General features: G+C 31.2%; 1 protein-coding gene across 1 annotated transcript; it reads right to left on the bottom strand.

Annotated features, from left to right (window-relative positions):
- Window positions 1-1,185: 1,185 nt before the first annotated feature.
- On the bottom strand, window positions 1,186-4,959 carry LOC129912983 (uncharacterized). The gene has a single exon (XM_055991277.1). The coding sequence runs from the start codon at window positions 3,413-3,415 to the stop codon at window positions 1,211-1,213; it is 2,205 nt and encodes a 734-aa protein (XP_055847252.1). The 5' UTR covers window positions 3,416-4,959; the 3' UTR covers window positions 1,186-1,210.
- Between the last annotated feature and the right edge of the window lie 12,709 nt (window positions 4,960-17,668).

The following is a 17,668-nucleotide window of genomic DNA, read 5'->3' as shown; positions in this document are numbered from 1 at the left end:
AGTCACATGTTATTTAATTTTCAACAAATTTTTTAGTTTATTTAGTTTTTGTTTTTCATTTATCATCTTTTCGGCTTTTCTTTCTTATATTTTTAAAAATTAAGTTTCATCACAATTCGTTATTTCGTGTTTTTTTTTTTTTAATTTTTATTTGTTTTCAATCATATAACTACTGTTTTGGTTCTTAAACTTTTTCAATGTTTTTTTTTTTGTATTTTATTGTTTATAAATTCGTTCTTGTAAAAATTAATTTACAAGTGAATTATAATTTAAAAAATAATGTGTGTATATAACATAACAAAATGCATTTGCTAAAAATACAAAAAAAAGAAATAAAAAACAATATTATAAAAATTTCCTCGCAAAAATATATACAAAACAAATTTATGTTAATAAAATTAGATATATTAAAAAAAATATATATATATTTAGTAAAAAAATTAAATAAATCTAATGAGGTACAAGCAATGTAAATAATACAAATTGTTATATAACAAAAAAATTAAAAAAAATATTAACGGAAATTATATAATTTTATAGCCACCAAGAAAAAGTTTTCAATATGAAAACAATATAAACTTACATACATTTTTTTTTATAAATAAAATTGTTTCTATATAATATATCTCGTCAATTAAGTTTTACAAAAATATTATTCTTTTCAATTTTTATATTTTATCTTAAAAATACTTTTCTTAAAACTTAATTAATTTCACATTTCTTGTTAAAGTTCTTTTTTTTATAGATTTGTTAGGTATTTATTATTTTTTAATTTTAGTTGTATAAATAAATATTTTTTTCTTTTTATACTTAAATAAAATTTGTCATGATTTTTTTACATTCCTAATTGATTTTTGTATCTGAATAGTTTCATATCTTTGATTCGATTTGCTTATAATTTTTGTTTTCTTTTTGGTTTGATACATCAACAATTTTTTTATAAATAAACTAACCATTTTATTATAAATAGTGTTTTTTTGTTTAACTTAAATAAAAACTTGATTAAATTCTTTCGTTACTTTAATTTATTCTATTTGTTTTTTTTTTTGGTTTAGTTGTTATTGTTTTTTTTATTATATTTTTTCTATGTACAGAATTTTTTTTTTTTGGTAAAAATTAGTTAGATTTTCGAAATTGTACATGTGTTTGAAAAAAAAATTCGAAAACAAAAAAAAAATTAGGTACTTTCGTTAGTTTTTTTTTTTTTAAATTAAACCTCTGTTGGTTCTGCAGTACAAGATTGCGTAGCACAACTTAAATTACGAGAACTCTGACAGAACATTTTGAAAATAGAAAACTTCTCATGGGCATCATCGGGCTGAATGTGAATTGTCGTATCCACAGCGATATTTTCCAAAATTGTACTCTTCTGAATTAAAGATGAATTCACAGCTGCCGCATTCGTTAGGAATGTATCTGCTTTATTTTTATTATTATTTTCACTATTATTACTATTTTTTAAACTATTATTTGTATGCCTAAGTATTGGTGTTAGATATTTACAAGAGTTCATTGAATATGAAGATACTTTGCTACTGCTACGTTTAACACTAATACTGGCTTTGGTGCCGTAACGCAGGAAGCCACCATTGCGCTGTAAGCGACGCTCTCTGGAACGGGCATCCAAGCCGAAGAGGCGAATGACGCCACGGCGAACGCGCTTATTCCTATAAGCGAAGATAAACGGTGAGGTGAGATTCGCTAGAAGAATCATGAACACTGCTAACTGGGTTGAATGCGGGAAATTCTCGATCACACGTCCTTGTAGTAATACTAAAAGGCCATAGGGCAGGTATGATACAAGAAACATTATAACGACTAGAATACTGATGCGAGCGGCACGCGACTCTTCGCGATACTTAAACAGTGACGAAGCATTTGAGAGCCGGTGTCGAATAGATGTCATGTAGCTGAGAGCCTTCGGTGAGGCATGAATGGTTGGGATTTGAAGAGCTTGATGAGGCATATAACGAAGGCGGGATGTTGTATCGAAGCTGGTCAAGGAGTTTCGATGACCCTGGTTGTACTTTTGAAGATTCGGAGTTGAGTGAATCTGACGAATGGCATGGAGGCGTTCGGTGGCTAAAAGATCCTGTGAAGATCGCCCAAGAAGCGGAAGTTGTCTCACTGAATAGTTCCTTTTAATTTCTCCACTGGCACTTGATAAAGTCAATAAGATACTATTCGGATTTCTTTCTCCAGTTGAGGTTTCCTCGGGCTCTGAAAGAGGAGCCAGAGGTGGTGGGGGTGGTGTTGATGAAGTACGTCTAAATGGCTTCTCAGTTTCTGCGATCGTTACTGTAGACTCTCTGCGGTTTCTCTTATGATCGATTTGCATTTGCAAACCACCACCACCGTTAGTCGATGCTCCGGATATTGAATTTCTCTGCACAATCAAATGCGTATTTCCCTGATTATGACTATGGGATAGATTAATTGCACTTTGAAGCAGTGGAGATGATCCATTCTGACGCATTCTCAGTCCATTTTCTTTAGCTTCTGAGAATATTCTCCAATACATTCCACAAACAAAGCCAAATGGCAGCAAAATTATCACAATAAAGTAAATGCTTGCAAAGATCATACTAAATATCGTGCTCGATGTCATGCTAAACACTTCTATTTGCTCAGGTAACGCGTATCTTTTCTGCTTTCCAATCACTGTGGTGTATTCGAAATTGATCTCTCGAAAAGCTGACATCACCCCAAAGAGAATCCCCAAGGCCCATGTCATTGCGATCAATACCCACGCCTTCACTCCCGATATCCGACTATGATAACGCAGAGGATCTGTCACAGCCATCCATGTATCACCGACCACCAGAAGCACCGATAATGCCCCCAATGCCGCTGCCAGGTCAATCGACCAACACCTCATCATTGATGTAGACTCCACTATTTTAGGCTTATCTCTAGTTCGAACACTAGGATCTACTATCACATTATTGTACTTCATCCCATCGACTTGGGTTATCACAATTTTCTTCAATCCTTCCTCGTCAATTGTCAGCTGCTCGCAATATGTCGAATTGCACTTGAACACTATTTCCGAATGTTCGCTTCCGTTACGAATCACTTCATCAACAATTGACTCTGATTCCGCCATCTGCTTCCCCTCCTCCTCAATCATCTGATTCCTATGTATGGTCAATCGATGATAATCGGCAGCATTGCCTTTTGTGATGATGTCTGAACTTTCATCTAAAGTTTGCACTGTGGTGGCTGACATATTGCCACTCAAAAATAATGTTGGTGCTAATATACAACAACCGATTAAATTAATAATTAATAAATTAATAACAAAGCGATTAGCCGTTGTTCGTAACCCTGGTGTCACCCAGAATGCACCTAATGCTAGCAGATTGATTGTGAATGATATTAAGAGTAAACCAAAAATTAAAAAGTCTATTGCCATATTTGTACATAATAATACTACTTTTTAATGTTTTGGATTGGCTATATGGCTACTAAATATTGTTTTTTTTTTTTTGGATTTCTCTTTTTTTTCGTGTTTTTTTGGATTTTGATTTCCGGGTTTTTTATTTCACTTCTTTTTTATATTTTGCACGATCTTGATCTCCCGACAAAACTGATCAAGTTTCTGTTCAATTTAGTATCTATTTCTCAGATATAACATTCAAAGATACTTTTTTAAATATATTTATTCGCATTAGTTGTTTGTTTTTGCGAAACCAACTTGTGGACATTTTTTTTTTTAGATAGGTATATTTTGCACAAAAATTTATACTCAAGATCACTTTTCTTATTTTGGTTAAATATTGGCACTGGTTTGGTTAGTTTTGGTTTTCGATTTTTGTATCTTCTTTAATTTTTAGATATAGACCGTGATTTTTTCTTTCTTTTTGTTAACAATCACGCTTATTCGCCTTATTTGTAAGAAGAAAAAAAAAAAAACTCAACTCTGTTCATTGGTTAAGTTATGAGTTGTTCGTGATTTCTGTTACACTCGAACCGAGATTTTTTTTATTTAGGACAACGTCTTGTAGATACTTTTTTGTATCTTAATTCACTAGACGATCTTCAATTTAAATATTATTTACGATTAATCCGTTTGAGTTAAAGATCTTTTTTCATTAGTTTGTTTAGTCCGAAAAATTTTGTTTTATAATTGTATCTTCCGCAAAAGAGTGTGTGTATCTTTTTTCTTTTAAAGCCGATCTTTTGTTGTTTTATATTTTTTTTTTTTTTTGTAATTCTTGTTTTGTAAGAATCCGCGAAACAGATCTTCACTCGTGAGCGTTGTATTCACAACTGTTCGTTATTGAAACAATTTCCCTCAAGAAATATATATTGTGAGACCGCAAAAAAATTATTTATTTATAAATAAAAACACAAACGAACGGCTATAGTGTAGGTATAAAATGAACTTATTGAATCTCCGGTGGGTATATTTTTTTGTTGTATTTTGGTGTGAGGTGAGGATCGGCGGCGTTTTTCTTTATTTGAAATTCTTTTTTCTTATCTCTTCTTTTGTGGATTTCTCTTTTTTGGAGTGTTTGCGAGCAGATGAGAGAAAAAGAGAGAATGAAAGAGTATGAAAAAGCCACGCGAACCAGCGTTGTTGTCGATGTTTTCCCAACTCAGCGTGAGATAGGTTTTTCTTTGGATATTTTTTTTTGTTTGTATTAGTATTTTCGAGGTGAGTTTAGGTATTTTTTTGTTATAATTTTCTCACCAAATTTTTATATCTGATAGTATTTGTGTTAAAAGATACACGATTTTCCATTTGAGTTGTTTTTTTTGTTTTGAGTGGAACCAGAATTGAGTGGATTTTTGAGTGAAATTGTTATAAAATTGATTAAAATGAATAGGTATGACTGTTAAATAATTATTGACACAATTTTTTCTTTCTTTTATGGAACAATATTTGCTTTGCTTTGAATTGATTTGATATGTAATCAATTAAGGATGTAGAGATGAAGACTATGGAGTCTGTGTTTTTGTACTGTTTTATTTTATTGTAAATAGTTATAATCTTTGTTTATTAGAAAAATTGATCAGCATTGAACTAAATTTGTAGCTTATCTTATGAGACACAATGTCAAATATTGACAATTTTTTAAATTATAGTTTTCTTATTGATAACTTTGGTAGGTATAATTATTTTCTCTAACTTTTGTTTGGTAGAGTGTGAGAGATCAGTGTATAGTAGAATTCCCAAGTCCGCGGGAACGTGTGAATTTACTATCAATTGTAGGTACACCAGGCGTACGCTGCGTGTTGATAGATAATGTCAACAATGATATTTATTTTAAAATGGTTCCCTTGAAGTGTATGATGATAGAAGAAGAACTTGTAGAGTGCGCATGTACCGAAAAAAAAATCCAAATCTAAATCGATGACTTCGTTGTTTCAATTAACAAAGATGTGGGAAACCACCGTTTGCAGACAGACAATACACAAAAAAATACAATTTGAAGCCGGTTTTAATAGCTCTATGAGTTGTTTTTTGTGTTCTTTTCCTTTTTTTCAGTCAGTCTGGACAAAGTGCGTCTAATCCAAGAAGTTGGCCAACGATCTTTGTATCGGTGCGATCGGTGAGTATAAAAGCTGAATTTGCTTCTTTTGTCGAATGGCAACTTGTATTGTGCAAGTCACAGATGTTGGTAATTTTCCTTTACTGCTTGGTTGTTAAAATTAAGTCGACTGTCGTTGAGAGATCTTGAATAAAGTCTGTAATGGAAGAAATAAAAAAAAAAATAATTAGTTGATTCACTTGTTTATAAGTTTGTGACGGGGTATTTCCCCTTTCAGAATGTTAGGATTTATTTATCAATAAGACTTGTTAATATGGCTTCATTATGTAGTTGGTATAGGTACATATATGATATAGTTTGTGTACCAATTTTTTAAAACTGACGTGTTTTGCAGTTTAGTTGAAGTGTGAGTAATTTTTTAAGTTTATTTTGAGAATTGTGTACAATAGCGTAGGATAAATTATTCTTATTTTAAGGCAAGGCCGTTTAATAACTTTATTGTTATTAAATGTTGATAAGATCCTTAACTTAAATTGCATTAATTGGATATGAAATGAATGACCGATTTTCAGAAATATGCTATAAATAAATCAATCTAGATGGTTTCAAGGTGTGAGATTTATTATTACTCCAGATTTATTAGTAAGTACTAAGAACGAATTGATTTTGTATCTAATCTTAATATAAAATTTATCGAACTTGAAAAGTGATTCATAATTAATTAAGTTGTCCAGTTTAAAAAAAAAGAAAAACAAAATTATTAATAACCAACTAGGCCAGTTAACTTTTACATTAGTATTTTTTTTTAATTTTCTATATTAATATTCAAAATCTTATATATAGAATTTTTATAATGGATCGATTCTAATAAATGTCACATTAATATGCTAATTCGAAAATAATATAGGTCAATAAACAGTTTACTTTTTACTACTATAAACTAACTATGTTTTTGTGGCAACTCAGTATTAAGCTGTGTAAACATTTTATAGTGTCAACAACAAAAATGATTACTTTTGTATTTAATATTTATAATAATTATTTGTTGTTGATGGATAAAAAATGTAAGTATGAGTTTAGAAAAATAAAACCACAACCAACGAACATTTTGTTTATCCTTAGCAATGATATGTTGTTGTTTACCACCAAATTAAAATTTCTTCCTCATGTCATAGATAAAATTGGCCGAAAATCAAAACTATGATTTTTCCTAAAAAATAAAAAAAAATCTTCAAATTGGCATAACTTTATTTTAAAAATTTATAAAAAAATATAAAATATTATTAAAAAAAAAAAACGGCTCCAACAATTTTCAAATATCTTTTGCTATACAGTACATTACATGCCAAATTTCACTTTGAAATTAAAATGTTTTAAAAAGGCATTGTCGTAATTTTAAAAACAATTTTTAATACTTTTTTTAACATTTCTTATAAAATTAATGATAAAAATATTCTCTTATCAATGCCTTACAAAAAATCAACCTTAGCATAAAAACGAGTACATAAGTACGTGGGATTCAATCGTGAATTTTTCTCATAATAAAATATTCATAACTTTTTTATTTATTGACATAAAAAACCTATACGCACCTTATAAACCTTATAATGTTCCCTATTTAACATTAAGAATATGTAATTTTGATAATAAATTTTGCGATGCGGGCCTATATACGAACTCTTTTGATTTGAATTCTTTTATTCTAAATATTTGAACATACAAATCTTTCTCCGTGCAAATCTTTCGCCTGTATTTATAACTTTGGACTGAGTGAACCAAATTCGGTAATTCTTTTTGTATTTCGTTCAGTTCTGGCCATAGAAACTATTAGCAAAAACCATAAAACCCAGTTTTGATCCATGAAAGTCGGTTTTGTTTTTTGATAAAAATGATAATGGTTAGTACATTTTCTGACACTTTTTGTTTTTATAACAAAATATTCAATATTTTGAACTACTTGAGACGTTTTCTGGACACTTATTTATTTTCACTCTTTAATATTACATTTTTTCTGCAGTAGTTAAATGATTTTTCACTCCCTCTCTATATTTAATCCATGAATAAACATTGAACAGTCAAAAGAAGATTGTAACACAGTTGGAACTTTTTTGAAGAATACTGTGTGAACTCTGGCGGTGTACCTCAGGGCTTCGAATTGGAACCGTAGTTGGTAATTAGAGCGTTAATGTAAATGATAAACTTGTAATTTCTAACATTTGATGAAGCACTTTCTTTCCCCTTCTTATTTCATATTGCAACGAAATGTATCAATATATTCGGCACTGACACAAAAGCCGTAAAATATCAAGAAATGATATCTAAGACAAGTACGTCAATCACGATCAAATAGCATTAAAATGCATTGTAATTAAAACGTTTGCCACTTCATTAAAACAAAAACAAAGGAAAAACGAAACTAGTAGAGCATAAAACAAGGAAATAATTGTATTTATTGATACATTTACTAGTAGGCACTCTATTCTATTAGAATAAGAGCATTAAACAAAGGTTGTAAGATTGGAAGCTAACTCCAGTCACTCAAAGAATTTTCTATTGTTACTTGGTTTAAGAACAAGATTTTTATCTAAAAATAATTTTTTTTTTTAATTTATTGGTTCAAAAGAATAAAGAATCAATTCTATTTTAAAAATCAAGGTTAAAAAATAAGTAATAAAGTACCTTCAACCAGTTCTATTTGAATTCGGTTATGCTCGATAGATAGTCTTGAAGTTATTAATTACCATCAATAATAAAAATGTCTATGTCTATTCTCTTAAGCACTTAATTCATAAACATGTATTTAATTCCTAGTCAAACAATTAAATAAATTTAAAAAAAATGAACAAAGAGTACCAAAGTTTACTCATATATATTTGTCTGCTAATAAAATAATTTTTACAAAATTATTTGATTTAACACTTGTAGGTACTTTTTATAATACTTCATACAAAGTAAGAAAAATCAACACATAAGTTAAAAAATTATGATAAAGTAATTGAAATGAATTCACGTCATTAGAACTTCATATAAAAAGAAAAAACGAAAGTCTCATTTGTCCAGTGCTCTTGAAGATTAATAAAGTGAATGTAATAGTACCACGAAACCCCCAATAATGATTATACAACAAGTTTTCAATACATTCCACAGGTGTGCTACAATATTGATAGCTTTATAGCTTTCTTTTTGTAATTATTGTCTAGTCTTTTTTTCTAGGCTGGTTTAGTTGTCATTTATACCAGCTAACAATCAATATTTAATTTTAATTGAGCTAATCATGGGACAATAAATTAAGTTAGTAAAATTACATTTAAAGTGCTTTCTGAGATTGTTTCTACAAATGATATGTACACACCTATTCAATAACTCGTAAACCTAACTATCTGTCTTTGAGAATGAATTTATGATAAAATGTTTGTTGTTTTTTCAAATTACTACAATAAAGAAATGTAAAACTTCATGAAGATAAAAATGTATAATGCTTAACAGTTGAGACATCAAAGTGAGTTGCTTTAAACAATATTTTTTTAGACATAAGAAAGATATTTTTAACACTATAATAATAATTGTAATACAATAAAAAGAGTAAAATAATTAAAATTCCAAAGAAACTCTAGGTACACTAATTAATAGTAAGTATGACAAAAAAAAACCTTATCACAAGGACACATTGGTTTATTAACTTAATAGATCTATTTTTTTTTTTGGATCATAACGGTATTTTTATAATTCTAGTTTCAACCCAACAATTTCTAGTTTTTTTTCGTTGGATTAGGGTGATCTTCAAAGTTAAGTTTAATTTTTAACATTAATATTTTTTGATATTTAATATTAAAATTTTCATATAAAGGGGAATTGGGACAAGACCATTTTTGTACTGTGTTGAAAATAAAAATTAAATTGTCAACACTTAATAAAAATTAAATTTGTCCACGACTTACTACTCTGAACCGTTCTTGTGTGCGTGACCTGATTTTGGAAGAATTGAAGGAACCTACAATTTACCGCCGAGTCCGAAGGGCAAGCAGAGATGTCTTTATCTGACAATGATAGGTAGGTACTCTTGGAGGTATTGTCAATTCCGCAATATTTTTTTCTTGGCGGTGTAGGCTTGGAATTGAACCTATATCTCAATCACAGACTTAAATTTTAAGTTACTCAATATAAAAATGGAGTTAAATATAATCTGTTGTTATAGGCAAGAGATGTTCAACTCCGGTTTTTGACTATTAGAAATGAAAATTTAGAAAATGAAAAATCATCAAAATTAAAAAAAATTAATATCCACCCTAATGTAGATCGTATTTGAAAATTTTATCTTTTTCTAGTAAATTTATTTTTTTTTGTCATTATGTTTAAAAGAGTTTAAAAAGAAAATCAAAATATAAATCGATCAATCGAATGTCATCTTATCTATTAAGCTACTCACTTTTGGTTGAATTTAAGAAAATCAAAGTTCACAAAGTGGTGAAATGTGTGCAAAAACATTGGTGCTGTGCAAAATGCCTACTTTCTCATTTTTTAAATACAAAAAGAAAACAAGCAGACAACAAGTAATTGAACTTGAAGTTATAGATAAGTTTTTAGGAAGGGGAATTAATCAACAACGAAGAAAAAAATAACAAAAATAATAAAAATTATTTAAATTATTTCTATTTTAAGTGGAGCGATTGAATATAATTCAATTTTAAAGTTCAAGTGACCTCAACTCCAAATTTATAAAGCGTTTCGCCCAGGTACGACAGTGGGCTCATCAGTTAGATCTGTCGTACCCTTACTAAGACGCCTTATTTTGGTCGATGTTTACCGACTCTATATAAAACTCACAGCATGAATATACTGTGAATTCTAATATTCAAAGGGAATTTGTTTAAATTCAGACCTTAGAAAAATGTATGCCCGTGGTCAGGCTGATATGAGGTCACTTGAACTTTAAAATTGAATTATATTCAATCGCTCCACTTAAAAGAGAAATAATTTAAATAATTTTTATTATTTTTGTTATTTTTTTCTTCGTTATTATATCAGCCTGACCACGGGCATACATTTTTCTAAGGTCTGAATTTAAACAAATTCCCTTTGAATATTAGAATTCACAGTATATTCATGCTGTGAGTTTTATATAGAGTCGGTAAACATCGACCAAAATAAGGCGTCTTAGTAAGGGTACGACAGATCTAACTGATGAGCCCACTGTCGTACCTGGGCGAAACGCTTTATAAATTTGGAGTTGAGGTCACTTGAACTTTAAAATGGAATTAATCAACGTTTGCTTTTAAAATTAAAAATCATTTTAAACACAGTTGAGTTTAACTGAATAATTAAGTACTAATATAATATTAAAACTGATAGTTATTTTTAAAAAGATTAAGTTAGGTTAAGAACTTTATTTTTGCCATAGAAGTTGTCAGAACAGGAAATTTTAGACGCTGTTCATATTAAGACATAGCTTATCAGTTCAATTAAATTTTATGCGACCTTTACTTAGTCAGAGTAAAACCTCAGGTACATAAATAAGAACGCTTATACCTAAAAATAAGATACTTTTTTACAGTAAATTGACACAGATGACTTTAACATGAACTCTACTGTTAATATGATAAAGGGTCATTTAGATTTCAGATAAAGGAGTAAATTATTAATATTACAATGGATCATGTTGATTCATAAAAGTTTCACTGTAAGTTTAACACGTTTACAAGGATCAATTCTACAAAGTGTCACGTAGATTTCACACAAGAGTGTTGTAAATTTTAGAGTTAATCATGTTGTTTTATAAATAATTTCATGTTAATTTGACATGGTTAGAAGATTTGATAAATTAAACTATTTTAAAGTTGTTACCGATCTGTTAAAAAACTGAATGCATTTGAAATTAGTTTAATTCAACTAGTTCAAATCGCTCAGTAGAGTTGACGTAGAATCGAATTCAACTCGATAACCATAGTCTTCTAAGCTATTTGTGCCCTTGATTATGAAAGTGGACTAAGTCACTTTTTGCATTGTTTAAAGAAAAACTTACATAATAATTTTCTTATAAAGATTTAATTATATTTCTTTTATGAAATCACTAGAGGAGCAATAAAGAATTTTATTTACTGCAATTTCGCTTTCAAATAAACTTTACACCTGAAATAATAATTATTTTAAGGCTAGATTTGAGGCCATTTTTAGGAGTGACTTAGTGCCGGTTTGTTCACAGTCGATCATTATCCCTACCCCCTTCGGGTAGGGGAAAAGAAAGAATATACCCGAGGTAGGCATGCCTGTCGTAAGAGGCGACTAAAATCCACCCTCCGTATACTGAGAATGACGTATACAAAAATATGGAATGAATAAAACAGAAAGATATAGTACCCCAGGTGGCAATTCAGATTTTCTGGAAAATCCACCCTCTTCGGAGGTCGGCTCTAAGGATTCTGGGGAGAGCCAATTATTCCAATTCGAGCACTTGATAAATCCGTTTTCAAGAAAAAACATGATAACGCGATCACCACCACCAACATCGAGTGCAACCGGGCAAAAGAGTCTGCCTAAACTGCCAGAGCGTGCAAAAGAAGACTCAGAGAAAAAAGATAATCTTGAAAAAGACAATAACGATCTTCGTCAAAGACTCGACGAAACATTGAAACTCTATCAAGAGTTGAAAGAAGAAATCAATTTTCTAAGAATTGAAAATGAGGCCTTAAAGAAAGCCCATCAAGAAATCGATCTTCTCCGCAAGGAAAATGATATGTTAAAAATAGCTCAAACACTTAAAGAAACAAAAACAACTCCACAGCAAGTGGTAATTCACGAATATAAAACAGACGAAGAAGAGCTAGAACGTGAAACGGAAAGATCCTCCAAAAATTCAAAAAGACGTACCAAAAAACGTAAAGTTTTCTCCTCACCAGAGGGTGCTTCTTCTTCCGAGACAGAAGAAATAAAAGAAGTAAATGCACCAAAAGATACAAATATCAAAGAAAAACCGGTTAAAATAAGGCCACCGCCACCGATTAATGTTGTCGGAGTTGCGGAGTTCAATAAATTACAAACCATTTTAAAGGCGTTACCGCCAACGAATTTGAAAGTTATCTCGCTTAATAACAACAAGTGGAAAGTTTGTGTAAAAGACTCCGATAACTATCGTCTCCTTTCGCGAAGACTGAATGAAGAAAAAGTAGAGTGGTACACATATGAAAACAAGTCGGAAAGACCCCTACGCGTCGTGGTGAGGGGCTTACACTCTTCATGTCAAAAAACCGACATCATTGATGATCTTAAAGAAAAGAATTACAAGATCTTAGATGCGGAAAACATAGTAAAGAAAGAAAGACAACAAAAAGATAAAGAAACAGTCGTGGTACAACGTGGTCTTCCACTATTTATACTCACGTTCGATAAAACAGAAAAACTAGAGGAAATCTACAAAATCAAAAGAATACTTAGCCTCGTAGTTAAGATCGAACCTCTAAAAAAACATACAAAACAAGTTCCTCAGTGTAGACGCTGTCAAGGGTTCAACCACACACAAACTTATTGTAAAAAAGAACCAAGGTGTGTGAAATGCGCGGGAAAACACTTAACCGCAGATTGCACCGGAAATAGCAAGAGTCCAGCGAAGTGCATAAATTGCAACGGAAGTCACCCGGCAAGTTATAGAGGCTGTGAAGTAGCTAAAGAGCTACAAAAACGCCGAGAAAAAATTCATGCCCAAAGAAAACCCACAAAGAACGAAACTTCTAAGACCCCTAAAAGGGTAAATACAACAAAACCCGCCACTGGTAAAGAAAATCAAACGCCAACAACATCAAACACGTCTCCAAAGAAACGTAATGGAAACTCATACGCTGAAATGGCGGCTTCACCCGTAATCAAAAATAATTCCGAACCTGTCGCATTCTCTCAATGCTTGGCTATAATTTTGTCAAAATTTGAGGATCAGTTAAAACTTAACAAATTTATGTCTGAAAGGCTTTCTAAACTCGAAGATTTTATTTTATCCAACACTATTCAAAATATAAATGATGGAAAAGCTTAAAATTATAACATGGAACGCCAACGGATTATGGCAAAGACTTGGAGAATTAGAAATGGTTATGCGGGAAAAAGATATTGACATTTGTCTGATATCAGAAACCCATGTTAAAAAAGAATCAAATTTCAATATAAATGGTTTTCTAGATTACCACGCAATTCATCCGTCGAACAAAGCAAGAGGCGGAGCATCATTATACATAAAAGATTGTGTTAAACACTCGACAGGCCTTAAGCTTGAGCTTGAATCGATGCAACTTATAAGTGTGCAAGTTGAAACTAAGCATGATGTACTTAATATCTCATCTATATACTGCCCTCCGCGGTACAAAATTGATAAAAATGAATTTTCAAACTTGCTAAAATTACTTAGACCAACTTTAATTATCGGCGGCGACTTTAATGCAAAGCACACGTTTTGGGGTTCTAGATGTATATCTCAAAAAGGCCGAGCGTTATACGAAGCCGGTATGGAGAACAATTGTGACTTTCATTCTACTGGGAAACCAACTTATTGGCCGGCAGATACCTCCAAAATACCTGACCTGATTGATTACTTTATAGTCAGGGGAATACCGTCAAATCGAATTAAAATAACGGAATGCTTTGATCTTTTTTCAGACCACTCTCCCGTTATACTCACAATCAGCGAAAGTCTTGTTAAAGTTGAAATGCCACCTAGACTAACAAACGATAAAACTAACTGGGAAGGCTTTAAGAAAGATATTGAGGATAAAGTTGAATTAAGGGTATCACTACAGACACCTCTTGAGCTTGAGAAAGCGGTAGATAATTTTGTGCATGTTGTTCAAAAAGCCGCATGGAACAATACCCCTTGCCAAAGAGAAATTTCAGGGTACAAAGATGCTAAATATCCCCAAGAGATAAAAGACGTACTTAAAGAAAAGCGAAAAGCGCGTAAAAAATGGCAACAAACTCGTGCTCCTCAACACAAATCTAATTCAAATCGCTTAAGTAATTTGCTTAAAAAAATGATATCAGATTTCAAGAACCGCGAAGCTAAAAATTACCTTGAAAATTTGACGGCAGGTAAAGAATCTAACTACTCTCTATGGAAAGCTATAAAAGCCACGAAAAAACCTAAGCTTCCAGCACCTCCGATTATGAAAGACCAAAATGCATGGGCAAGAAGCGACAAAGAGAAAGCAAACGTTTTCGCTGATTACCTAGAGGACACATTCAAACCATTCAATGGGCAAGCATTGAATGATAGTATAAATATGAATTTAACGTCAAGTGAAAGCTTTATCACAAGAAATGTTACACTCGCCGAATTAAAAAAAGAAATTAAGAAGCTAAAGCCAAAAAAAGCACCCGGATACGACTTAATTACAGCGGAAATTCTTAAAATGCTCCCACGGAAAGGTTTAATAAATCTCCTCTATATAATGAATGCCACTTTAAGGTTAGAATACATTCCAAATCAATGGAAAGTCGCAGAAGTAATAATGGTCTTGAAACCTGGCAAACCATCACACGAAAAGAAATCATACAGACCCATTTCACTGCTTCCTGTAGTATCGAAGGTTTTCGAGAGAATATTTTTGCATCGACTTCAGCCAATAATAGAAGAAAAAGGTCTTATACCTGAACACCAGTTCGGTTTTAGAAACAAGCACTCGACGATAGATCAAGTGCATAGAATCACCGATGTCATTGAGAGAGCTCTCGAAGAAAAGAAAATTTGTTCAGCGGTCTTTTTAGATGTATCTCAAGCTTTTGACAAAGTATGGCACGAGGGCCTCAAATTCAAGTTAAGACAAGTCCTACCTGAAGGACTCTTTACCATTCTTAGAGAATATCTAGAGAACAGAATTTTCCGCGTCAGACACGGAAATGATTACTCAGACTTTAGGGAAACAGTGGCTGGGGTACCACAAGGTAGTGTTTTAGGTCCTATTTTGTACCTTCTATTCACACGCGATATACCTCAAACAGAAAACACAATTGTAGCTACTTTTGCTGATGATACCGCAATACTTGCAGTAGGCAAAACAATCAACGAGTCGACAAGTAAATTGCAAAATGCCCTTAACAATGTCAATGAATGGACAAAAACGTGGCGAATAGCGCTTAACGAATTTAAGTCAGTCCACGTGGACTTTACATATAAGAAAATAAATAGACTACCTGTTTTTATTAATACTACTCAAGTCCCATTTGCAAATGAGGCAAAATATCTCGGGATGACTCTCGACGCGAAATTAAAATGGAAAGCGCATGTTAAAAATAAATGTGATCAATTAAATATGAAATTGAGAGAAATGTACTGGTTGCTAGGACAACATTCTAGACTAAGTATCGAAAACAAATTATTAGTTTACAAGCAGGTACTAAAGCCTGTCTGGACATACGGTATTCAACTCTGGGGTTGTACACGCGATACAAATTTAAATAGATTACAAACTTTTGAAAATAAATTATTAAGATCATTTGTAAATGCGCCGTGGTATATAAGAAACGAAGATCTTCACAGGGATCTTGGAATCCCCACGGTTCGCGAAGAAATAAAAACGTTTGCCCAAAAACATCGAAAACGGTTAGTCGAACATACTAATAGAACAATACTAGAAATTCTCGACGAGACAAACTTAGTACGACGTTTGCGAAGGACTAAACCTTCCGATTTGGTACAGTGAAATTTTTCAATTTAATTCCTTTATTTCGAAATATCGGCATTGATTAATATAAATTTAAATGTTTTAGAGATTTTATTTATTTAACTTCCTTTAAAATATTTTTTTGATAACAAAAATTTAAACCATTACTTAATGATTTAATTTAAAACAAAAGTTATTTATTTATTTTTAAATATCATCAGTAGGAACTTTCATCGGAAAGTTACCTACAACACGTAACTTAACTTCGAGAAAGATAAATTGCTAGATAAGTTCCATCTGAACTTAGTTGCAATCGGGAGGAGGAGGTGGTTTTAGTGGTTAAGAGTCCCACATATCTATGAGCACGCGTTTTCCGGTCCTCATAGAATCTTTTGAAGATTTCAACACCTACCCACGGACAAAAAAAAAAAAAAAAAAAAAAAAAAATTATCTTTTAATCAAGGATTATTCCATACAAAAATCCTTGATTAAAAGATAATCGAGTGTCAACAAACCGGCCCTTAGTCCACTTTCATAATTAAGGGCACATTATAATTTGTCTTTTTCAATAAAAAACATCAAAATCTTCAATGATCATATTGTACTAATTTTTTCCCCTTTATAAATTGATATGTACCAAATTGGTAACCTTGATGCACATGATTTTTCAAAATTATAATAAAGGTAAACAATGATTTTAATCAGCATTATAGTAAAGCTGACGACAATGAGAAAACAAAAAAAAAATTGTCAAAATTTCCTTTCCTTGACATAAAATGCTTTTAATAGAGGTTAATGCTCACAACAAGGTTATAACAACTTCCTTACACGAGGCAGTTCCTCAAAGTGTTGCAACAAAAATGACCACAGATAATAATATAAACCATGACCTCGTGACTTATTTTTCGACAATACGATATCTTATGAAAATTAATTACCACAAACAATAACAATAAAAAAACGAAACAATTAAAATTACCATAATTAAACTGATTTACAAGAATTAAATTGCATAGTAACTAAGGTTAATAACTCTTTCAATCTCAGTCCCAGCCAAATAAATACATATGTGCATAGTTTATTTGCGTCAATAAAATAAATGTTGAAAACAATTATGACCTTATGCATGTAGGAACCATAAAATATTTTACCACTCTTACGTAGCATTGAAGTTATTAAAAAACTGTTTGACATACTGGTATTTATTCTAAGAATTGGAGATACATTATCAGTTGGTAGGTAGTGGTAACTGCTTTATTAATATACATTGACAACTTATAAAGATTAGTTTTTGTTCATTACATTTTTACGTATACGAATTCTTTTTATTAATAATAAATGACGCCTAAGTTACTAATTCTTTTTAATGCATTGTTTAGAAGCAAACAAAAAGGTGAAATTTTCACTTTTGGTTATTTTAAATTTTTTAAAAATGATAAGAGTTTAGCCATGAATAATAAATCTATGTATTTTTGGCTGGGAATATGAATTTCAGCACAAAATGGGACAACGCTGCATTTCCGAATTTTATTT

Source organism: Episyrphus balteatus, chromosome 3 (assembly GCF_945859705.1).
Source record: "Episyrphus balteatus chromosome 3, idEpiBalt1.1, whole genome shotgun sequence".
NCBI classification, from domain to species: domain Eukaryota; kingdom Metazoa; phylum Arthropoda; class Insecta; order Diptera; family Syrphidae; genus Episyrphus; species Episyrphus balteatus.
Note: the sequence above shows the minus strand (reverse complement) of the source record. Positions and strands in the feature narration are given on the sequence as shown.

What these genes read in the sequence shown, in the direction of transcription:
- LOC129912983 (XM_055991277.1), bottom strand. Translation starts at nt 3,415, where the DNA reads ATGGCAATAGACTTTTTAATTTTTGGTTTACTCTTAATATCATTCACA.